The sequence below is a fragment of the Sesamum indicum genome, linkage group LG3 (genome assembly GCF_026168435.1).
Source record: "Sesamum indicum cultivar Baizhima isolate 11 linkage group LG3, ASM2616843v1, whole genome shotgun sequence".
Classification (NCBI taxonomy): domain Eukaryota; kingdom Viridiplantae; phylum Streptophyta; class Magnoliopsida; order Lamiales; family Pedaliaceae; genus Sesamum; species Sesamum indicum.
Genome location: NC_142659.1, coordinates 28,875,364 through 28,900,504, shown reverse-complemented (window position 1 = coordinate 28,900,504; position 25,141 = coordinate 28,875,364). Strand labels below are relative to the sequence as shown.

At 35.5% G+C, this 25,141-nt stretch overlaps 3 protein-coding genes, 1 long non-coding RNA gene and 1 pseudogene across 5 annotated transcripts; 2 read left to right on the top strand and 3 right to left on the bottom strand.

Moving 5' to 3' along the window:
* The first annotated feature begins 2,558 nt into the window (after window positions 1-2,558).
* On the top strand, window positions 2,559-5,841 carry LOC105159132 (putative serine/threonine-protein kinase At1g01540). Its single transcript, XM_011076087.3, has 7 exons — window positions 2,559-3,412; window positions 3,741-3,845; window positions 4,011-4,133; window positions 4,215-4,385; window positions 4,480-4,609; window positions 4,700-4,909; window positions 5,436-5,841. The coding sequence occupies exons 1-7, from the start codon at window positions 2,793-2,795 to the stop codon at window positions 5,604-5,606; spliced, it is 1,530 nt and encodes a 509-aa protein (XP_011074389.1). The 5' UTR covers window positions 2,559-2,792; the 3' UTR covers window positions 5,607-5,841.
* A 2,114-nt stretch (window positions 5,842-7,955) lies between these two features.
* Window positions 7,956-11,109, top strand: LOC105159278 (subtilisin-like protease SBT3 pseudogene; annotated as a pseudogene). The gene is made up of 2 exons (XR_016064447.1): window positions 7,956-8,174; window positions 8,258-11,109. The product of XR_016064447.1 is annotated as a subtilisin-like protease SBT3 pseudogene (transcript).
* A 183-nt stretch (window positions 11,110-11,292) lies between these two features.
* Window positions 11,293-14,020, bottom strand: LOC148788861 (uncharacterized). Its single transcript, XR_016064448.1, has 2 exons — window positions 13,704-14,020; window positions 11,293-13,133 (listed from the first exon to the last, which is right to left on the bottom strand). It is a non-coding gene; the product is annotated as an uncharacterized LOC148788861 (long non-coding RNA).
* Window positions 14,021-20,596: 6,576 nt separating this feature from the next.
* On the bottom strand, window positions 20,597-21,409 carry LOC105159131 (MFP1 attachment factor 1). Its single transcript, XM_011076086.3, has one exon. The coding sequence runs from the start codon at window positions 21,298-21,300 to the stop codon at window positions 20,836-20,838; it is 465 nt and encodes a 154-aa protein (XP_011074388.1). The 5' UTR covers window positions 21,301-21,409; the 3' UTR covers window positions 20,597-20,835.
* An 811-nt stretch (window positions 21,410-22,220) lies between these two features.
* On the bottom strand, window positions 22,221-24,088 carry LOC105159130 (cytochrome P450 81C13). Its single transcript, XM_011076085.3, has 2 exons — window positions 23,109-24,088; window positions 22,221-22,941 (listed from the first exon to the last, which is right to left on the bottom strand). The coding sequence occupies exons 1-2, from the start codon at window positions 24,003-24,005 to the stop codon at window positions 22,318-22,320; spliced, it is 1,521 nt and encodes a 506-aa protein (XP_011074387.1). The 5' UTR covers window positions 24,006-24,088; the 3' UTR covers window positions 22,221-22,317.
* Between the last annotated feature and the right edge of the window lie 1,053 nt (window positions 24,089-25,141).

The following is a 25,141-nucleotide window of genomic DNA, read 5'->3' as shown; positions in this document are numbered from 1 at the left end:
AGGGTCCAAAGAATCACGATTTTCATAGGGTCGAATCCATTTTATCCCGTAATTTGGGGTTTTGATCAAATGACACATGGTTTCCTTAGAGAATTTCAAAATTATGACTGTACAAATGAGCAATATTTATAAATAATCTCAAGTCAAATACCTAGGAAGGGTTGAATTAGAATAGATCTTTTACATTAGATATTTATATTAAGCTTCAGCTATTCGCTAAAATAATTTACAACTTAGTCGAGTTTTCGCTGGGAACCATCCCAACACTCTCGAACCGCCTTTCAGGTTTATCTTCGTACCACGAGGATCTAAAGATCCATAAAGGAATTATATTGACCCCCATCAAATACTAATACGAGGTTTATATAATATCTGTCTCAATAGCTAATGTTTGAACAATGGTTCTATCAATATCATATGAAAACTCAGTATGGTTTCATAGCCCACTGAATGGGCCATCTGATGTCCGAATTTGCACTTACGAGGAAACTGATTAATCGCCATGAAGAAAAACGACCACAGAGAACCGATTTTCTAGTTGGTTAAATTGTTATACTTCCACGTTTACTATCTCCCAAACATCTTTGAAATTAGCATCGGAGTTTTCGGCACAGAAATCATCAATCAATAGCCCGCAGTTTTGACTAAGCAAAGCATCTCCTTATTACACAACCACTTTGTCCTTTTCTTGATTAAGAAAATCTTCCAGGGCCCCACCCCATTTCAATACAACAAAGAATTGTCCCCCAAAATAATATTAATCCATATCAAATTAAACAACAGTCCAATAACGTCGGAAAAAGGACAAAAATAGAAAAAAAATGAGATTCTATTACCTAATCTTGATAGATTAATGCGACTATGCTCAAATAGTTATTAATGTTAATAAGGAATATTACTAACTGATAAAAAAATATCTTACTCATCACTAATTGCAAGTAACATAATTAATAAATATTTCATTCTATGAATTTAAGAATGTATACTCATTTAAGGTTGTTGGTCCAGCCCTTTTGACTCCGTCCACTGATAATTATTTAGTTCTCAGAAATAATTACACTTCCATCTCCTAAAATTTTGTATAATTACATATAAATTCTTTATATTTTGAAAAATTACATTTATTACTCTTAAAATTTACTTTAGTCTAATAAATAAATTCCTTCATTAGTCAAATTCACAAAATTTGCTGATATTAATAAATTTTTTTATAAAAATTCATATTTATCCCCAAATTTACTTATTACTGATTTATTGCAGGTTAAATAAATCTTTTTGGATCAAATTATCCTTATACATCCTCACACATTAATACATATGAAGATGTATGTATATCTTCACTGTTATATAGGTAATTTAGTTAAAAAAAATTATTTGATCTGTAATAAGTCAATCGAGCATTCAGTAAATTTTGACTAATGGAAGAATTTTTTTGTTAGATGGAAACAAACTTCAAAAATACTAAACGTAGTTTTTCAAATCACAAAAATTTACGTGTAATTGCATCAAATATCAGGAGAGAGAGGTGTATTATCCCTTAACCTTGTGAGATTGAAAATTTTATTTTGAATTGAGCCTGATAAAATTTGATTAATTATATGATAAATACAATAAAAGTTATATTGGTGTGTAACTTAAAATAATTAATTAATTATATTATATGTATGATTAATTCGATTGAGTATATGAATTTTCTATCCAGTAAAGGGAGATGCTTCAAGCTAACAGGACTGGTTATTTGATCAAATATTCTGAAAATAAATATTTGTTATGTCATTCTTGGAGGGAGAGTAGAGTATTTTTTCTTGAATGGAAAGTCTATCCATCGTTTTCTTCCCAATTTTATCATTTTTGGGTCTTTAGGGTTTAAATCCATAAGAGAAGATTTTGGCCGAATAGCAGAGCTCTACTCATAAATTTGGTCCACTATGACATTCCTTCGCTTTCTTCTCAATTCCTTCACTTTCTTCCAGTCGGACTCGACTTATTTATACCCCTAAATTATATCTGTAAAAATAAAAATATTAAGTTAAAAGTTGAACGAGATCCTTCCAGATCTATACAAGGATCTTACAAATTTGAAGTTAAAAATTACGATTTAAAGATAAACCAAATGGAGAACCTTAAGACATCAAGATCTAAACAAAGAGCGAATTAGGGATGCTTTTGAAATAGTATTTCTTCTACATCAGCACTACCACCACCAGAGGGATAATTAGTGGAATTTCATAATCTTTATTACTAATTGTGGTAGTGAGATACATGTTTTGCAAAGAGAAAAGGCATTTAACAGAATAATGTCTATAAATTTTCGCTGAAAGCATGATAATTTCGATGTTAGATTAACTCATTTAAAAATACAACATAAAACCTTTAATTAAATTAAAATTAAGTATATGATAAGTAATATATATATATATATATATTGTTTGATTATTATAAAATTTAAAAAAAATCACGTGACAAGTTGATATGCTATTAATTTTATTTAATTAAATCTAGTTTAGATATAAAAAAATAAAATTCGTATGAGCACTGAAATAAGCTACAAACTTTGGTGGGTCCTGTCCCCGTTTCTAGAACTTCATCATCACAGCTTCCCACAGTCATCCTCCGCCCGACCCCCCATGCCCCCACCCCGCCTCACGCCCACTGCCCTGAATGTCTTCCTCTGCTATCACTCAAGTAATATTGTCTGTCTCCCACTAGGTTTTGCTGACGGTCAAAGTTCAAAGCTTGACTTTTTACCAGGTGAAGAGCAAGATAGGATTAACTGAGAGACAGGGAATACAATGTCTAACGGGAAGCTGACTGATGAGCTATCAAAACGGACCTCAATTTTCGGCTTGCGCTTGTGGGTTGTCATTGGAATCTGCGTCGGTGCAGCTATTGTCATCTTTCTCTTCCTCATCTCTCTTTGGTTCACCTCAAGAAGAAACAAGAAGACTTCACTGCTGTTACCTCACAAGAATTCCGTCATCCCAAATGTGTCCAGGGAAATCCAGGAAATCCGGGTCGACCCCACTCGAACCTCAGAGACCAATCCCAAGCTGCTGCTCCCGCCTCCGGGGACGCATCCGATTCCTGAGCCCGACCTGAATGAGGACAAGCGGATCCATATTGAGTTTGGAAAGGGGAACCGGATTGCCTACCCTGAAGGAGTAGGCCCGGGTTCAGAGTCAGGTCATGGAAGTGGTGAGACCCGACCTGGTGGCGAGCTGGGCGCTGTGATAGCTGGGCCGGAGGTTTCGCACTTGGGGTGGGGCCATTGGTATACGCTAAGAGAGCTTGAGGAGTCCACTAATGGTTTTGCTGATGACAATGTGATTGGGGAAGGAGGGTATGGGATTGTTTACTATGGTGTGTTGGGGGATAACACGAAAGTGGCTGTCAAGAATTTGCTGAATAACAGGTATTCTCCACGAAGAAGGTCGATTTATGCCAAGTTATACTATACCATGATGTGTGTGTATGTGTGTGTGTGTTGAATTTTCATTCATATATTTGTTTGCAGGAGTTATTCTAGTTTATAACCATTTCATATGTATAATTTGAGTTATGTTAAAGACATAGATTGAGTAATTACATGGTGTAATTGTCACAGACATATTGGCTGAACTTCGGTTATGTGCTTTGATGTTAGCATAAATTTAGACAGAGAAGAGGAGAAAAGTGGTATACTAGTCTGACTTACATGTTTATTCTGTCCATTTGTTTAAGAAAATTGATTGTTTGTTCAGGGGTCAAGCAGAGAGAGAGTTTAAGGTTGAAGTTGAAGCTATCGGGCGTGTGAGACATAAGAATTTGGTGAGGTTGCTTGGTTATTGCGTTGAAGGAGCTCATAGGTACACTTAACTCCAAGATTGACTTCATTTTGTTTGTCTCTATGATTCCACACTTTGTAGCTCAAGCTAAATGAACCCTCAAAAGTGTGCATTCATACGGTCCTGATTAGTTCTGTTTAGAAACATACCTAATCATGTGTAAATCTTGAATCATCTCCCTTTCAGGATGCTTGTGTATGAGTATGTCGACAATGGAAACTTAGAACAATGGCTTCACGGAGATGTTGGGGCTTGTAGCCCTCTAACATGGGATATTCGAATGAACATCATACTTGGGACTGCAAAGGGGTAAGAGTAACTCAACAACTTGTGGATATATATTTAATACTTTTTCTTGGTTGTGTGACTGTGACTTGGTGAATTTCTCAGGTTAACATATCTGCATGAGGGTCTTGAGCCTAAAGTTGTTCATCGTGATATCAAATCAAGCAATATTTTATTGGATAGACAGTGGAATGCTAAGGTATCTGACTTTGGTCTCGCGAAGCTCATCGGCTCTGAAAGGAGTTATATCACCACACGGGTTATGGGAACATTTGGGTGAGTCATCTATCTGGTGGATATTGAGTTACATCCACTGCTACCTTGACCAAATAAGATGAAATAACAGGCTTTTCTAACTTTCTTTCTCTAGATATGTTGCTCCAGAGTATGCAAGCACCGGCATGTTGAATGAGAGAAATGATGTGTATAGTTTTGGCATTCTTATAATGGAGATCATTACTGGAAGGAACCCAGTGGATTATAGCCGTTCCCCAGGGGAAGTATGTATTTCGTAAAAGATTACTTAATTTTGCTATAACTGATTTTGATTGCTTTCATACATTTAAACTCCGTGTGAGTCAAACTCTCAGGTGAACCTTGTGGACTGGCTTAAAACAATGGTCTCAAATCGGAACGCAGAGGGAGTGTTGGATCCTAAGCTACGTGAGAAGCCCTCTTCAAGAGCACTGAAGCGGACTCTTTTAGTAGCTTTACGCTGTGTAGACCCAAATGCTCAGAAGCGGCCGAAAATGGGGCATGTTGTACATATGCTGGAGGCTGATGATTTTCCTTACCGTGATGTAAGTTGAATAATCTATTTGAAATTTGTGGGGCCTTCAACGCCCATCCAATTGGCAGTTTGTATTTTCTCGGGCTCTTTTCTTATATGGACTGGGTGTGGGAACACCAGAAGTAACGGGACCTATATTGTGCTGACATGACATGACCGGATTGGACATGTTTTATACTGTTTGGTATTATTAAACTTGACCCATATAAGAAATGTCCGTGTCTAGGAATCACTGCAAACAGAACAGTATGTTTTTAACACTGAAGTTTCAGTCCTCATCAGGAGTTAAGCACTTGTACTCTTGATACGTCGTTGACTGTCATTGCAAATGTACCCTATAAGTTCTTTCCAGAAGTGTCAAGATCTCAGTTCTTTCTCTCGTTAGCAAAACACAAGTCAGGGGCCATAATTATGTACTTGTGTCGATTATGGCTACAGTATTGCAAATGCATTAAAATGTCATCCTCCTCGGTGAACACGTTGATTTCTGACCTCATTATCTCCCCTGACTGATATCTCTATGGTGTACTTCACAGGACCGTAGGGGTGGAAGGGAACACGGTCACGGACGACCGGATCATGATGGAATGAAGGAGAGGGTAGCGCAGAAACACATAAATGAACCAGGCGACAGCAGAGGAAATGAAAGCAGCATTAAAACTGATAGGTTTTTGTTAAGAAAGCAAGAAGCTGACAAAAAGCAGTAGCAAGTAGACCATTCTCGTTCTGTTCAGTGTCGTAACTGTTGATTTACGTCTTTGATCTAAATGAAGCCGTTTCCATTTCTACCCAGGCAAGAAGAAAAAGACAGCAGATGGCATGGAAACGAATTTAACTCCATTTCTGAAAATTTTACCAATGTATTTACACAAAAGAAGAAAGAGTTATTGTGAGTTGTCCTGCTTAAATGAATTTTAAACGGAGAACAGTTTTTCTGTCCAATTTTTTGGGGTTTAGGTATTCTATATTACAAATGAGTAAATTATTCTCTAACAAAATATTTAACAATTTATTCTTAATATTTTATAAAATTCAGTAATTTAATTTAATTTTTTTTTTCATAGGATTGTAATTTATTTATTTACAATATGATGAGGGGGTAAATTGCATTAAACTCATTCCTCTAATTTTGTTTATGTTAATTACAAAAACATTAAAGTCTTCGTAATAATTCACAGAAAAAAGAAAAGACAAAGATGTGTTTGTAATAAAAGTTCATACCGAAAACACGATGGCCTACATCAAAAGTCTGCTCATGCCTATAGAATATGACATCCATCTCCATCACATACAACACACAAGACTACATATGCACGATAAATCCAAGTGACTCGTGTTCAAAGTTCTTTACCGCGACGAAACTCTATAGTCGCTAAGGTTTTACATCTTAGCATCAAATTCTCAAAATCATGATACTATATTTCAAAATAATTCGTAATTAGTCCAAAGATGTGGAGGAGATTATAAATATCAAGAACAAATTTTGAGCCCTTAAATTACAACTTGAAGGGAAGAATTCGGGATAATCTTCATTTTAAAAGATTTTAACCTCTTAATTAAATTCATAAAATTTTATTTGTCAATAATTTTTTTATTCTCATAATTATTTTTTGTAGCCTTGAAATGTGTGTGAATATTATAGCCCAATGCTCCACATAATAATGAATCTCAACCTGAAATAACTAAAATTAGAATTTGATATAATCTTAGACTTTTCTCCAAGGACGTTTACATAGAATATCAAAATATTCTTGACAATGCTGTAAAGGATGTTTTGCAAATATGATTGATCTCTACTATTCGTTTGATAAGGTAATACTACAAACAGGTGATAAGAGTTCAGTTTATATTTATTTAAAATTTGAAAACCCTAATTCAACAAAAATTGTTAAAAATACAATTATTTGAGTTCAATGGGTGAGCGCTTTTAATTCTTCATTGTGTTACAAAAAACTCATTGAAGGTTGATACTTCGACGAGGGAGTTACATCGAAGACCATAAAGGGTGAGTGTCGATGATGAAAAAAACAACTACAATTATAAAATTAAAAAAGTAAATGATCAAAATATTATTTTAAAAAATTTAAAAGATAAAAATACCAAATAATATAAGTTAATGGATGAAAATGCATTTAATTGTTTTTTTATCTAACCATGATTAGCCATTATTTTATTGATCATAATTTTATTATTTGTAACAAGAACATATATAATTTTTACTAAAAACAAACGTATGATTCATATTCTTATATATAACATAGAAATATAAATATAGATATAGATTGATATATTTTTCTCTCAAATTTGTCGTTTGTATAGTATATGAAACGCCATTGTCCTCTATTCTTTGTTTTTCAAAATAAAAAAATACACATGTTAAAGAATCTGATCGATATATATCAAAGCATACCCAATCGAGACAAGGGGACAACGTTAATGTACAAATAATTTTGTATACTGTGGATAATCGATAAAGGATATACATGTATTTTTCCACATTGATGCCCTTTCAGCACACCAGAAAACCAATGGAAAAAGTATAGAGATAGGGATGAATTAACATATCATATTTAGATTTCTTGAAATACGTTTCATGTGTATACATATATATATATATATATATATTATAACAGTGATAATTGAATAATTACATTATTTATTCTAATAAATTGAATACTATATCAAATTCAATAAATACATTAATATAAAATTTACAATAAAATAAAATAAATATCTATACGCCAGGTGCAATTCAAATACATGATATCGAACTTGTTTATAAAATTTCAGTCTTTACTATTAATTAATTACTAAATTAAGTAACAAAAATTGTGGAGTAAGAAATGGGTAATATTGGGTTATGTACATTTCCTTGATATTATGCGGTCTAAATTCAATTTCTCCGATTCAGCCTTTGTCAAATATAATTATTCATTAATTAATATTAAGTTAATAATATAATTATTGTTTTAATTAGAAATTAGGCAAAATGCAAATGCTATTGAAAGTACAATGATTGCATAAGAAAATGCAGTTTGATTGAGTCGGGTGGAGAGCACTGAAGGAGCAAAGGATGAACAATAAAACCCCTCTTCCTCTGTCCTCTCTTTCTTGACACAACTGATCACTTGTTAGTGTTACTCTCTCGCCTGTTGCCGTCCTATATTAATGTTAATTTACCAACCATCTTATTCTTCCGATTCATATGATTCCCCACATTCAAGAGCAGACAAGAACCTTTGTGAATTGTGATGTCCGATTTTAGTGTTTCACTGGTAAGATAATCTTTCTATGATTAAGAAAAGCATTGACAGGCTAGCAATTTGAACCTGGATTCTCATAGTTTCCATCGGCACAGCTAGCAAATTGCGGTAGGCCAGGCCAGGCCAGTCCAACAACACAGAGCCGGAGGTCCCAAATAACAAAATCACAAGGCCGTCTAAGGACGTCAAGCTCTTAAATTCATTATCTACACTTTAGTTGCTGTCATGGTGCTGATAATTACAATTCAATGTGCAGGAACTCGTAGTTTTGTGTATAAATATGAGACTCACAATCTTACACATTTCATTGGAAAGGTTTCAAGAACATGGAATTAATTAAAGAGTTTCCTCTCTTCTTCCTGTTTACACTATTATTTCTTTTCCATGCTAAGATAGTGTTAGGAGAGAGGTCCAGTTATATTGTCCACATGGACAAATCCTTCATGCCCAAGGCATTTGCTAGCCACAACCATTGGTATTCCTTTACTATCAAATCTCTGAAATCTGTGAGCTCCAAATCTTTGGACCACCATAGAAAACCACTAAAACTAGTTTATACGTATGACAACGTATTTCATGGATTCAGCGCTCTGTTGTCAAATGATGAACTAGAGGCTCTCAAGAAATCACCAGGATTTGTCTCTGCCTATAGCGACAGGAATGTCACGCTTGACACCACTCACACATTTGAGTTTCTCTCCCTAAATCCTGTCACAGGATTATGGCCGGCTTCAGAATATGGCAAAGGTGTGATTGTGGGCGTTATTGACACAGGAGTGTGGCCTGAAAGTCTAAGCTTCAATGATGACGGAATGACTGAAGTTCCTTCATGGTGGAAAGGGACATGCGAGGCGGGACAAGAATTTAATTCATCTTTGTGCAATAGAAAGCTCATTGGAGTCCGATACTTCAATAAGGGAGTTAAAGCTGCAAATCCCAATATAACCCTGAGTATGAACTCTGGAAGGGATACACAAGGCCATGGCACACACACTTCATCTACTGCCGCAGGAAATTATGTCGAAGGAGCTTCGTTTTTTGGCTATGCTTCGGGGACTGCAAGGGGGATGGCACCTCGTGCCAGAGTGGCCATGTATAAGGTTATCTGGGACGAAGGTCGCTATGCTTCTGATGTTCTTGCTGGTATGGACCAAGCCGTTGCTGATGGTGTTGATGTAATATCTATTTCCATGGGCTTTGATGACGTTCCTTTGTATCAAGACCCAATCGCAATAGCTTCTTTTGGTGCCATGGAGAAGGGCGTGCTCGTTTCATCTTCAGCTGGAAATGAGCGTCTCATTGGAAGTTTACATAATGGCATTCCATGGGTCCTAACAGTGGCAGCAGGCTCCATCGATCGTTTCTTTGCTGGTAGCTTGATTTTGGGGAATGGATTAACAATAACTGGATGGAGTATGTTCCCTGCAGCAGCCCTTGTAACCAATTTGCCTCTCATCTACAACAAAACATTGTCTTCTTGCAATTCCAGTGAAGCATTATCTACTGTCGGATATGGGATAATCATATGCGAAAATGGTTTCCTTTATAGCCAAATGAACTATGTCTCACAATCAAATGTTGCTGCTGCTATCTTTATCTCAGACAATCCAAGTACATTCGAATTCAGCGATTTTCAATATCCTGGTGTCGTGATCAGCTCCAAGGACGCAACAATCGTGACAGATTACGCCACAATCAGTGTAAGCCCATCTGCTAGCATCAAGTTTCAACAAACGTTTGTCGGAACGAAGCCTGCTCCTGTTGTGGCTACATACACCTCAAGAGGCCCTGCGCCGAGTTATCCAGGCATCTTAAAACCAGACATTATGGCTCCAGGATCATTAGTATTAGCATCGTGGATTCCAAATACTATAACAGCTGCTATTGGCTCTAACATTGGCCTGACTAGTGATTTTGTTGCTATCTCTGGAACATCCATGGCTTGTCCTCACGCTTCAGGCATTGCTGCACTTCTTAAAGGCGCACACCCTGAATGGAGTCCGGCAGCCATTCGCTCAGCCATGATGACTACAGCGAATCCTTTTGACAATACGCAAAACTACATTCGAGATTCGTACTTCAACTATGAAATCGCCACACCCCTAGCCATGGGAGCAGGACAAGTTGATCCAAATCAAGCGCTCGATCCAGGTTTGATTTATGATGCTAGCCCACAAGATTACGTGAACCTTCTTTGCTCAATGAATTTCACTCATAATCAGATCTCCACCATCACAAGATCCAGCTACAATTGCTCCACTCCGTCATCCGATCTAAATTACCCGTCATTTATTGCTTTGTACACCAACAAAACGAGGGACAGTTTGGTTCAAGAATTCCATAGGGTTGTCACAAATGTTGGAGATGATGTGACTTCCTACAAGGTTCAAGTGACAGCACCGAGTGGATCCACAGTTACAGTCTACCCAACGACGCTTGTGTTTGGTCATAAATATGAGAAACAGAGTTATTCATTGACTATACAATATAAGAGTAATAGCACCGGAGCAATCACATTTGGTTCAATAACTTGGATCGAGGACAACGGCAAGCATACTGTGAGGAGTCCGATTGTGGTGTCACCTATGATTCCTGTTTGGTGAACTACAACAAAGTTTGTGACATGGCCATAATTCTGGCTACTATGTCTTCGTTTCATTCTCTGACTTCGATTTTATTGCTGAAGAAATTTTAATGTTTCCTAAAGAGCTTTTAAAATTTTATGGTATTTGCAATAATAGAAGATATGATGATTTTAATTGCTCATCATTTAGGTGGTGTTAGTTTATGGAAAATATTATTGATTTAATATTAGTCACTTTAATAGGGGAACGTTAGTAATTAAATTAGTTAATTTCAAGGTAAGGGAGACAAAAATTTACTAATGAAAAATTGGAAAGAACTTAGAAACAATAAGTGGTTTAATACACATAAATATTTTATTTAACACAATTAAAACGTATTTGAGGGATTGAACTCAATCCAAAGGTAACATAAGCTAATCAATTTGATATTTTTTAGTATCTATTATGGGGTATTTTGACTAAGATGTGCAATTATGTATGTGTGAGTAAAAGTGCACGTTCCTTGCACGGAGACAATTAATATTTATTTTTTTAAAAAAAAATAATTACAAAATTATAACTATTTTACTAGAAAAACCCTTAAATCTATGAGCCTTAGTCTTTGGACCACTATAAAGAAACACTAAAACTAGTTTATACTTATCATAACGTATTTCATGGATTTAGCGCTACGTTGTCAAATAATGAACTAGAGACCCTCAAGAAATCACCAGGGTTTGTCTCGGTTTATACTGATAAGAATGTCACGTTTGAAATACTCGCACAATTGAGTTTCTCTCTCTCTGGCCGACTTCAATATGGCAAAAATGGGATTGTGTGAGATTTTGAAACAGGTGTTGGCCAAAAAGTCGAAGCTTGAAAGATGATGGAATGACTAAAATTCCTCAAGGTCGAAGAGGACGTACAAGGTAGGACAAGAATTTTGATCCGCCTCGATCACGTTTGACCTTGATCAACGACCACGACCACCCACGTCACCGAGTTGGACCTGTTATCTGGAAATAAAACACAAAGCTAGTCGGGATCGTCCCGACGACGACGCTCCGATGCCTAAGTCAGGTGTTGAGATCGAAAGGAATATTCAGCGATCTTAAAATACAAATGTAGGTGAACAGTGTACCTTCTCTCAAGGTGGACTTAGGGTATTTATAGGCGTCTGAAGATGGGACCCTCATGTGGGACAGGTGTCGGCATCAGGCATGCTTACGCAATGACTCAGCTGTGTCTCCTCTGGACACCTGTCCGATGGAGAATACGGGTCGGACTCGAGTTTATGGGGCCCGATTTGAGACGTCATCAAGCCACAATGTGTCACATGCGATCCTGCGACCTGACCTTGCGACCTTGTTAATGTCTTTTCCTTGCCTCGACCTGCGATCTTCTACGCGACCAATAAGCAAGCCATGTTTTGCCCACGTTTGGTCACGATCTTTGACCACGACCTCCCTGTGCGATCTTCTTAATGTCTTCGGTACACCCCAACCCGCGATCAACCATGCGTCCACAACACGCGACCTCCTAAATGTCCTCTGTTCACCCCTATTTGCGATTAAGCATGCGACCATACGCTTCAACCTTCGTGCTTTGATAATATCCTCAACAAATTTAGTTCATCATTGTGCAACAGAAAGCTCATTGAAGTCCTATACTTCACTAAAGGAGTTAAAACTGGAAATCCCGATATGAACCTGAGCATGAATTTTGGAAGGGATACATAAGGCCATTGCGCACACACCTTATCTACTGCTGCAATACACTCCTAAAATTTATCATAATTGTAAAATATTCTCTCATTATTTAAAAATATAAATACTCTTCTAAAATTAACAGTCGTCTAATAAATATTCCCTATTAAGAGCTATCATAATAAGGTATTTTTACTAAACGATTGTTCATTCCAAAGGATATTTGTAATTTTTTAAAAAAGTTTAGTGCAATTTACCCCCTGTGATATTGTAAATGAGCAAATTACCCCCCTATGAAAAAAAAAGGATAAATTGCTTCATTTTAAAACACACATGAGGTAAATTACTGTATTTTAAAAAATATAAAAAGATAAATTGATAACGGAATTTTCATAAGAAATAATTTACATATTTATAATATTATAAAATATAAATTTTATTTTTTATTTTTTAACTAATATAAAATATTTATAATTATGATAAATTTCAAGAGAATTTAATTGTAATTACGAAAGAAAAAGAGAACAACAATGGATAGTCCGCCTACAGCTAAAGGGATTCCTTTGATGTTAAAAGTCAATATTGATTTTAGTCAACTTTTCTACTTTACTGCATCAACATTCCCGAGCAGGCTCAAAGGTCAACAACACAGCCGCTCCTAAGCTAACGGCCAATTGTTCGTATACACGTGCAGCCCTCACCTGCTCAAATTGAAAGTCAGAATTTACATGAAAAATTACCAAAGCACATTTGATTTGACAATTACCACTTAATATCCTTTGATTAGTGTAGTATTAACATGTAATCAAGAAATTTGAATAGCTAAATTCTAAAATCTATATTAATTATAAGTAAGCGCATTAATATTGTGAATGGCTTAAGCAGATGGACCCTCGAACCACACTTGTAAAAATAACGAAATAATCGCGGCATGGTGGCAATTAATGATAATATACTATATTTATTTATTTTTAATCATGACAATTAACAATGATTAAATATTAAATTTCTTCTCGTGAGAAAAGTTATTTAGGAACTTCGCTCAAATATCTTTTTTGACATAAAATTACATTAAAAACTCAATAAAAAATTAATATATCGAGTCGATAAATCACCAACATAACAAAAAAATAACAAAAATAAGTTACAACCATAAAATAAAATAAAAGTACAATGAACAAATACGGACACGTCGGTTGGAGTTAAATCCAACTCAAGTGGATTAAAAAAATGAGAAATAAAACTTCACAGTTTGGCAAAGAAATTTGTACCTTTTTTGTCAAAAAGAAAGGTGGGAAAAGAGTAGCAACCGAAAAACCTGCTTTGAAAAAGGACTTTCCCTAACACTTGAAATATTGATGTGAAAAGTTGGGAGCAGCCCAGAATCGGTCTAAAGTGCATATTGACGGTAGCATCAAAAGTTTGAAGATTAATAGCAAGAGGCGACTGTTTGCTCACTGTCGGAACTTTGGGTGTGTCATGTTTGCTTCTAATTGGTGTTGGGTGGGGATTAGGCTCTAATAGCAGCTGCAGCGGTACGTACGCCGACAATTGAGCTTGGAATTTAAATGGTAAATGCTGGGTTGGCTTTTTTCAGATATAAGGATGAAATATTAGGTGTGTGGCACAACAAACTGGTAGAAAAATGGGGTTTCCTAACATTGGTTGTGTCGTAATCCACAAACAAAATGAACTGTTTGCCCACATGCTAAGTGAAACTAAATTTGATCTTACAATTAGTTTTTTTAATTGTTGATAAGTACAGCATCGACAAGTTACATACTAATTAGAGAGGGACTAAATACGCTGGTAATTTCATATTATTATATACATATGATAGAGGTCTATTATTTAGATGAATGAAAATATCAAAACGCCTGTTTCAGTTATGACAATGTCGAACCGGATCGCCTGACCTTAATCCCACTGCATTAGATTTAATTGAATCCTAAGTTGCATGCTTGATATGTGACGCTTAATTTGACGGGACATGCGTCTTAATGTAATTAATCGCATTTTAATATAATTGATCTAAGTGGAGTAATACTAAAAATAGAAGAAAAAACATTCTCAAGATCCTTCTCCTACATCCAATTTTTATACATTCGATCTTACTGACTTGAGTACTAAAAAATTACAATTGGGGCGCACACGAGGAACCCAACTGTGATTTGTGAATGTTGGTCTCCATAAATTGGAGAATCTAGAGTTCATGAACGACAACCGTCGAACTCTCATTAAAAAATTATTTTTTTACAAAAATAGACTTACACTTATATTTATAAACCTTAAGTTCATAATTTTTAATTATAAAATATCAACCTTATCATTTGAACAAAATCCCGTCAACACCAACAATTTACCAAACAATGCCTAATCTCTTAATCAATATTTAAACACTTAGATAGTGTTTGTTGATATGAAATGAATCACAAGTATGTTTTATTGAACAAAAAATGAATCACAAGTTTGTTAGTCAACCATTAGGTGAGTGGTGAAGCTAAAGATACACAAAATCAGCAATTCTTTTTCCAACTTAATTATCTAATTGCAAGTAGGCTTCCTTGATTATAAGCTTGTTTAAGCAAAATGCATTAACAAGTAATCACTCACACTCTTAATATGAGGCCTAAAATAGTGGCGGTGTGGAAGGGAATTGTTTGACTTAATCTGCACCGGCGGACGCTAAATTAGTACGAGTGAAATAGAATGACAGTTCAAAAGATGTCCCTTTCCAACTTCCAAGAAAATACACAACCATCCACCCCTCTTCCTTGCTCCTTAACACATTTACATAGTACTACCTGTCCTAATACTTGTTATTTCACAAATGAATTTTGGACTTAAGTACAATGGACTTTTTTGATATTCATCTTAATTATAAATATTTTTTTGTTATTTGAAAAATTACAAATGTCCTCCTACAACGAGCTGTCATAAGTGATTATTTATAATTTTTCAAACAGTAAAATGTATTTATAATTATAATAAATTTCAGGAGAGTCCATTGTAATTTGACATAAAATTTGGAGGTAATACATGAAAGCATAATTAGCACAGTATTAAAATCATTTCATAATTGAAATTTTCATGTTTCTTTAAGGCAATATGTGTGGGCGTGTGTGTGTGTGTTTGAACGTGTATGTGTGTATACACGCATTCTATAGGCAATAATAATAATAATAATAATAAAAAGAATATATATATAGTAAGATAATAATAAAGTGAGAGAAGACAGCAATGCATGCAAAAATATGACGAGACGCACGCGTTTGACGAAAAACGGTGTGAAAGCGTTGGGAGATTAGCAAGAAAAGAACACGGAGCGACCGAAACCATGATCCATGAATGAGCCTACGAGCTGGTTGTCATAAAATAGTGTGAAAGCCTTGAGACTTGATCCACTTCATCCATTCCCTCCGTACATAATCAATTTTAGACACCGTTAGTTTTCGTCAAAACACAACTACTTCAACTTGGTTACTATTTATTTTCATCATCCATCCACTGTACCAATAAACAAGACAAAATAAAAGTCATAATTTTTAACTACCCACAACTATAATATTTGTATATAGCTATGATATTTTCAATGTAAGGGTGAGATCATCAAGTGTGTATAATTCCTCAAACCAAAGTCAAAATTCAACCCTCATACCAAAAACATTCCCAAAGTAAAACCACACATTCAACTTCAATGCCACCAAAACTAGTCATTTTCCACCTCTAAAATAATGGTGTGGATTTTTTTATTGCAAATTGTATTCATCTTCTATTGAGTTTCGCATACATACATAACGTGTATAAAAATAATATTATATATTTTATTTTAAAATAATTATATACATAATATGTATATATTAAATAAACTAGAGTTTAAAACAAAAAATTCAATTAGCTGCGACACTTACAATCAAATTTCTCCCATGGAAAAAAGTGGCACGTTCATGGCCAAGTCAAATTCCTTGTGGATGTGTGATACAGATATGGGGTCCACCCCAAAAGGCCTTCACCGTCCCCTTACATTACTCCTGTATATATATACACATGAAGCAGTTGCACATTATTTCATCAACAACCTCAATTCACGACATCCCTCCTACATTAACTCTTCTTGTTTCTTCGTCTTATTAATTACATAATTGGTGTGTAATGGAACATAGAAGGAGATGCAGCTTGACGAGATCGCCGAGGACGGTTCTGTTCATGTTTCTGATAGTAGTATTGGTTCTGATTTCACAGTTATGTCCAGCCGACTGTCGAGCGCTTAGGCCGGTGGTGGCGGACGGATGTGGGCAAGTGGAGAAAGGAGCTGCCAACACGGAGAGCATGACTCCAGAGTTCTCGGTGTCTTCCAACAATTCTAGTAGCAGCATTCGCCTGAGAGGGTTGGCGTTCATTTTGGCCTCCGGGCCAAGCAAGAGAGGGCCTGGCCATTAGAGGATATTCACTAAATTCGATCGAATCAAATCAATCGTAAACTAAATGTAATATACTTATTATGTAATTGGTTATTTTTTTTTTAATTGTATACCTATTGCATGATAAGTGTATGGTACTTATCACTTAACTAATTCAGATCCAATCAAATTCGATCTGACTTAGAATCTCATGTAGAATTTTGTTTCCGACTTTTCTGTTGATATATTTCTTCTTATAGGAGAGCATATACTTATTTATGTAATGTAAAGTGAAGAGTCATAGACAAATTAGGACACAGATATTCTTGATTTCATTCGTTTTCATATGTACTGTTCAATAGTATCAAAAAGATACGTGTTGTGTAATAATTTGACTTCCTTACTTTGGTTATAAGCCTAGTCTGGTGGTTTGATTTATGTAGAATTGGATTCTCTATTGCATTTTTTATTTCGTTTAATGTATATATGATATGTATATAAAATTTTATCTTAAATAAAATATATGATATCATCTTTATATACATAATGTACGATTATTAAATGTAGAAAATGCAATAAGATTTGAAATAAAAAATTCAATCCAAAGGGATGAGCAACAATTACCGTATCGAGTGACAATTAATTACTAGGTGCAATGGCAAAGTCAGTTCAAATTTATTATTCTACTTTAATATTAGTTATTAATTTATTCATTGTAATAATATTATTGATTAGTTATAAATCTTTGATATTGACAATGAATATTATAATTTTTGTAGTTGAATATAGTTCGTGAAATAATTATTATCTATTCACTGAGGAAAAAATTTCAGTTATTCAATTATCATTAAATATTTAATGATAGTACTATGCCGATTCGGAAGAATTTTTAATTGCTTGAATCTTCAGACAATGTTGGCTATCTTAATTATTTGGAAGTATTTTGTTGTCATGCTACGCTCGCCAACGACATGCCCCAAAAATAAATGGTGGAATTCTCTATTCTCATACTAACTACTAATGGCCACTATCTTTATTTTAACCAATCAAAATTATCCATTATAAAAATATTTTATATTTTATTCAGTAGATATAAATATGTTACATAAATAAAATATATATATATATATATATATATTCATACATTATAACTTACCATAATTTAATAATAAATCATGATAAATCAATGTGGAAACTTAACTTAATTCTATCATAGTTGGTCAACACCTGTCATGATTATAATTAAATATTTGTTATGACTTTTAACTATAATTAATATTTTAATCTAATTTAAAAAATAACGTCTAATAATCATTGCACAATTATGTTTAATTAGTATTCGTCAATTGCCGCGATTCTTTGTTTTTAATTATAATACTTAACTATAACAAAAAATTCTGTATCTTTTCTTACAATTTGTTCTCGGAAACTATAGTGCTTCCGACCAGGCTGTTGAGCAAAAACCATACAGTAATACCATATTCTGCGAAGAAACAAACTAAATTTTACATAAATATATTTTGATATTAGATTATACATTAGATTGTGTTCATATTTACCATAAACATAAACAAAGCCCACGGTATACACAATCTGACCGCAACAGTCATCTCTACTGCTTCACGTGTTTGCAATTAATAATAATAATTTCCTTCCTTCCACATTATTAATGCTACACATGTTAATCCTTTTTTGGAGAAATTCGTAATGGTGTGATGCACATGACTGACTGAGTCATATGCGTAGCTATCGCCTGCCAGTCCTGTTCAAGAGTACGGATACACCATTTGTGTATCTTGGTCGGTAAATTTGAAGCCCGTCATGGTTCGACTCCCATGTGTCAACGCTAAAGATGTCGTGCCGGACGTACAGATAATTGTTAGTTTACTGTAATATAGTTATTAATAGTTATACATATTAGATATTGATAATTAATATACATGTATATATATTAATTGTAGATGACTGAAACTCAAGTGTAATCCAAAATGGATTGGTTCTAAGACATAAATAGATAGTACATAAGTAAAAAATTTCCTATCTAAAATTCTGGATTAATATAGAAAAATATAAGAGCTACAGCTTAATTATTAATTAAAACCTATACGGAATGTTTTTTTCTTAATCTCCACCGTTATATAAAAAAGATTGTGAGTGAAAATTCTGTTTTTTAAAATTAAGTAATTTTTTTTTTCCTTAAAAGTAAGTTTATAGTAATACAAATGTTAGAGCACGTGGGGCTCTCCTTCTATCTTCTAAAGAATATAATTTGAAAATTTGAAATAATTTATGGAGAGTCTACAATTAACCATTTCAAAACAACGGTAAAATTACAACTATGGTTCAAGTGACTATTTTATGTAAGCGGACGGGCAACTACGCCTCCAGTTGACGTGCTGATGGGCCTTATGGTAGGACTTATCCCGTTCGTTTTCTGTTGATTGGGTTGCTTTAGGCCCTATTGAATTATGTGAGGCTCATCTTGGGTCTGACCCAGAAAAACCTGAAAATTTTGGAATTTTTGAATATTAAATTATTTAATATTTCATTTTATTTTTATAAACTCTAACACATGTCTCATATTCCGGTCCTTGAAATGATGTTTCATCTCATGCCACATATCCCTTGTAGGGGGGTATGAGTGGCAGCTATCAACGTACCTGGTGCTTTATCATGCAATTAAAATAATAAAAAAATATTTAAAAATACAAAGTATAGATAAACATAAAAAGAAACATTAAAAAATACTCTTCAAAATAGAAATTAGTGTTCTGGGTTTGGCAGGATTTAAAATCGATTATACATTAAGTATAATATATAAATATATGATCAGTGTATGGATTAAAAAAGTATTATTTATATAATAAATATAGTACTCTTAGTTTATGAGTAATTTAATTCAAACAAATTTAATATGAGTGAAAATTTTCTGCAGTGAACGATGGTGGCGTGGTGGCAATAACCCGCACAATCTCATGATTTTAAGACAGTTGCAGTTGCCTCCGTCGATCATAATTACACGACGGTGCAACCTTGTGCGCAAATAATGATTTTTCCTTACTTAAAGATGGGATGTCGTCAACGACAAGCATCTTCACATATTGAGTACAGCAATCAGTGCCTTCAACAAATCCTAAGCATTTCGGACCAAGTAATGTGCAATACTCAACTTGTCTTGTCCGCCAACTTCACCAAAATTGAACACCTCCTCTCAATCTCAGCCCCATGATTCCTGTAGATTTCACTACCTCATTGTCATGCTTTCAGCCCCGCGAACTGAGCAATAACTTTCTTGTCTCAAACGCGTTGTCTATACACCAACTCAGCATTATTTGGTACCCCACCATGACAATACTTTAATCTTGTTGGAGCTGGAAGCCTGGCAACAATTGCCATTCCCCAACAAATTCCTATCCCCTTCACCAAATTTCTCTTCCTCAGCAGAAAAATTCTTACACAATCCCGATTTAATTTAACCAAATCAATTGTATTGCAATCATATTACACAATAAGTGTATTCTTCGGTGGCATAAAAAGCAAGTATTCAAGACAATCATAACATTCATGTAATAAAATTAGTCCAAACCAGAGACGGTTTGTGATTGTCTGGATCAATATAGCCCAACCTCCTAAGAACTATCCAATGCAAAGCAATAACTTTTGCATCCGACAGTGCATGTCCATTCTAAGGATGTACTGATTAATTGAGCAAACTGTCAATCAACTTCAGAAATCAGCCAAGCCGAAGAGATAAAATTCACTGATACAACAAAGAACAATCCGAAATTTAATTAGCAAGCAAATATGTAGACTCAAGCTTTTAACAGAAGCATAGTTTTTGTTTTCAAGGGATCTAATTAAAATTATATTTAGCATAAGGCGATCCGCATATAGCAGAATTTACCAAGGAAATCTCGACATAATGAAAACATCCCAAGGAGATTCCACTAACCAGATTACAAAATTTAAAAAGGGGAAAAAGAGTAAATATTTTTTCAGTTACTCATTCATCACCGGCGACAGACTCGGTTTTCTCGCTCTGGGGCGGCGCCGTCGACCCCGCATCCTCCTCCTCCGCCTTACTAGGCGCTTCACTCGCTGGGGTCGCCTCCGGAGCAGCCGGGGAGTCGCCAGATCTAGCCTTCACTTTCTCCAGCATTCGCTTGCTAATTTCCTTGGAATAAACCTGCAAAATCTCGATCCCGTCGTCGTCGGTGGTCGCGGCCTTTCCCGCCACCTCGAAGGCCTCCTCCTCGATGAGTTTGGCAGCTTCGACGGCTTCCTCCCTGGAAACGGTGCCGTACCTCTTGGACAGAATGGAAGGGGACGAGAGGGTCTCAATCAGGCGGTTCCTGACGGCCTCCCGCGTGCGCTCAGTTGGTGGCCAAATGCTGAAGGAAACGCTGGAGTATTTCTCGGCGGCGACGGTGGCTGCGGTCTCGGACTGAGCTTGTTGGGCTTCGGCCATCGCGGTGGAAGATCTTGGGCTTGGGGGATTTCGATTTGGGGATTCAATGTTGTCTTTCTTGAGTAAAGATATATGTAAATGGCTAAAGGGTGGAGCAGTATTGTATAATTTAGAAAGAAGACAAGAATGAATACATACATACAACTTTATACGGAGTATGTCTGAAAATGGACAGTAGGTTTAGGGGCCCGGGGCCCGGGGCCCGGTTTAAGGACTGGGAGATGTGCTGTTGTGGATTTGGGCCTTAAATTGGATAGGTCCACCGTTGAGGGATGGAGACCTTGGAGCTTGAACAGTTTCGTTGGATTTTATTTTCTCGTATTAGTTAATCCCAACTAAATTAGTTGTAGTCAATTACTTCTTTGAAAATGTCAAAATCTTAGCATATCTTTGTGATGAAAGAAACGTTAATTTGATTGTATTTTGGTAAGCTGTAATTAGAGGAGGTGGGTTGAATTTAATAGATATTGTATTTTGAATACTTATATGGCCCTATGGTTTTATTTCTAGTTTTCGGTATTTCTAATGGGATGAAAATGATTGGATTGAAATTAATTTTTATTTCCTAAAAAATCAACATGACATGTTCAATTTTACTAAAAAATAATGAGGTAAGAATGGCGATTGAGAATGTGTTTTCAATAGACTAAACTGTAAATTTCTTCTATTTTCAATAGGATTGGACCGAACAAACAAACTTCCAAAATTTGAAATAGTGTAAAAGTAGAAATTGACTTTTGAAAAGATGTAGAAAAGACTTATATTGGATTAGATCTTGCATAATGTTTTGCGCCAAATCATAGTTTAATCTGGGTATTTTATTAGATTCTGATTTCAAACTGGATTGAAGTTCTGTTTCTTACATTGAAACAAAGATATTGATATACGTGTATTGTCTCTAGCCTCTACTAGTTAACATCTGAAACTGAAACAGCATTACATCTTCCATAGGAACTGCAACTTACATCATGAAACCTTAGCAATAGCAACACAGACAAAGCTAAATCTTACAATGCATCAAATTCGTGACAAAAGATCAGCAGCTGGATCTCTGGGAACACAAACAGCCTCCAGGGGCTTGCCCTTCTGCAACATAATCCTGGAATTATAATTAGCATCCATGTCCTCATGTTCCAACAGCTTTTCCCATTCAAAACACTGAACAAAAGCACCCAACGCCAATGATATCGTTCGCAGTCCCATTGCAGCTCCAGGGCACGCCCGTCTCCCCATTCCAAATGGTACAAATTTCCAGGCTTCTCGTTCCATTTCCATAGCCTGGAATCTCCTTGGATTGAACTTGTCAGGTTCCTCCCAAATGTTAGGGTCCCGGTGCATCGCCCATGCGTTCACCATCAGGATTGTGCCTTTTGGAACATCATATCCCCCCACCGTGCATTTTTCCGACGAATAGTGAGGTAGAAGGAGTGGCACAGGTGGGTACAGACGTAGAGTCTCATTAATAATACAACGAAGATAAGGTAGCTTGGCGAGGTCAGCATCGTTTATCAGATGATCATGTCCTATGTGGTTGTCAATCTCTTGTTTTAGTTTGTGCAGTTCCTCTGGATGTGTTAGCAAGAGCGACATGGCCCATTCGATCGTCACAGCCGAGGTCTCTGTTCCAGCTATAAACAGTATCTAGACACCAGTGTTCAGTTTTCTGTTATAATGAATTCTAAGACAATCCCATCAAAGTATTTGAATCTTGTGCTGGGAAATTGTATAAATAGATTGTGACAATTGTGGAACAAAATAAGAATAAAAATAAAAGACGAGGAGTAACACAGCAGATAATCTGAAATTACCAGCACAATACTTTTGATCACATCGTCGGTGTAGAATTCAGGTTCTGATGCTTGAAGAGACAGCAGAGTTTCAATCAAAACGCGTTCCTTTTTCTCCCTGGAAACATCGTTTCTCCCTCGAGACTCATCAATCAAACTCTGCAAGAACTCGTCCCTCTTCTTGTGCAACAACTTCAAATTCTTCTCCACCCCTTTGTACCCAATCCACCTCAAAACCGGAAAGAAATCACAGATCCCTAATGAAAGACTGGTGAAAAAGGTCCCCCGAATTCGTTTCACAGCTTCCTTCCCCACTTCACTCGCAACATCCTCCTCTCCAACACACCGTTTCCCAGCAACAGCTCTCATCATGTGATTAAAACTATAAGCAGAAACCAAGTAATGCAAATCAACTCTCCGCCCCCCAGTCTTGCATACTCTCTGCAACACACGAAGCAGAACATATATTTCTTGTTCCCTAATCTTGGCAGAATTGTGCAGGCTGTGTGAAGAGAACAGCTCAACAACAGACAATCGGCGAAGGGTCCTCCAGAAATGGCCGTAAGGCGACCACGCAAAGGCAGCATAGTTGTACGTTAGCCGGTCCCCGGCCACAGATTTAGGCCGGTTGGCAAAGACTATGTCGTTTTTAGTGAAGCATTCTTCGATGGCGGGTGGAGATGAAACGACAACTACCGATTTGTAGCCGAGTTGGAGGGAAAGGATTGGACCATATTGGGATGATAGTGAGGTTAGTGATAGGTAGAGGGAGCTCTTGATGAGGTGAAGATGGCCAATGAGTGGGAGAGCTCGTGGGCTTGGAGGAGAGTTCTGGGGTTGATGAGATAAATATTGTTTCAATATGACCAAGAAAAGAAATGGAATTATCAGTAAAGCATAGTTGCTTAGATTCTCCATGGTTTTGGACAATGGATAGAGAGTGTGGGGAAATATGTGTTGATGAATTAAGGTTTTGTGGAATTAAAGAAACAAGAACCCGTTGTTCTGATGTTTTGGCTGATGGATATCACCATTCGCAAGTTGGAGTTGAGACGTGCAAGACCGAAACACTTACCCCATAATTCCTTTTCAATGACCAATCAGCAATGAGTTGATGATCAGCAATTCAAGAATTTTTCTGTAAGCACCATCAACAATTGTTGTTATCAATATTAATTTTTTTTTTCAAATTTCTCATAATTATAAATATTTTAGATTTTTATCCAATTTTTATAATAAACTAATTAAAATATCATTTCGAATGATGAATTATAATTTTATATATTTTTTGTAATTTTTTTGAAATATTTTCGTAGACTAATATACCCTATAGATTATTTACTTTACAAACATCAATTATTTTCATAATTTCTCCAATTATTTTTAAAAGAATCAACTAGAGAAAAATAATAATTCCCACCTCACTACTTAAAATGCAATAAGGCTCTACTGCTCTATACCGAACTGCACTATTTCACGAAGGGAAATAGAATAACAGGTCTACCTATCTATCTCCTATGGACTCTGAGCTATGAGTTCTGAGCTCGATGCTTGAGTTAGCTGCTCTAGCTACATAATTATTTTTTATTTGAAAAGTATTTATAATTTTTCAAATATAATTATAATTTAATCTAAATATCGAACATAGTCCATGTAAAATCAAGGAAAATAAGATGAAATTAACAAGGACATTATTTTACAAAAATAGGAGAAAGATCAAAAAAATAAACTTTAATATATTATATTTACATCCCTTCAAATATGAAATATTACATAGCCCACCCCAAATGATTATAAGGATAACTTGACAATCTTGTATGATTTTTTGTACTTTCATTTTCAAATTTCACAGAGGATAAATTAAAAAACTAATGCAATTCCATTTAGGTTTTTTGAATACGCACATGCTCATGGGGTCTTCAAATAATTTCTCAAGTCAACCAGACAATTCTACAAGGAAATAATCATCTCAATTGATAAATGGTGTGATGCTCTCCAAATGTTCTGAACTAACAATTAGTATGAAATTTAGTAGGCATCAACAGAAACAAAGG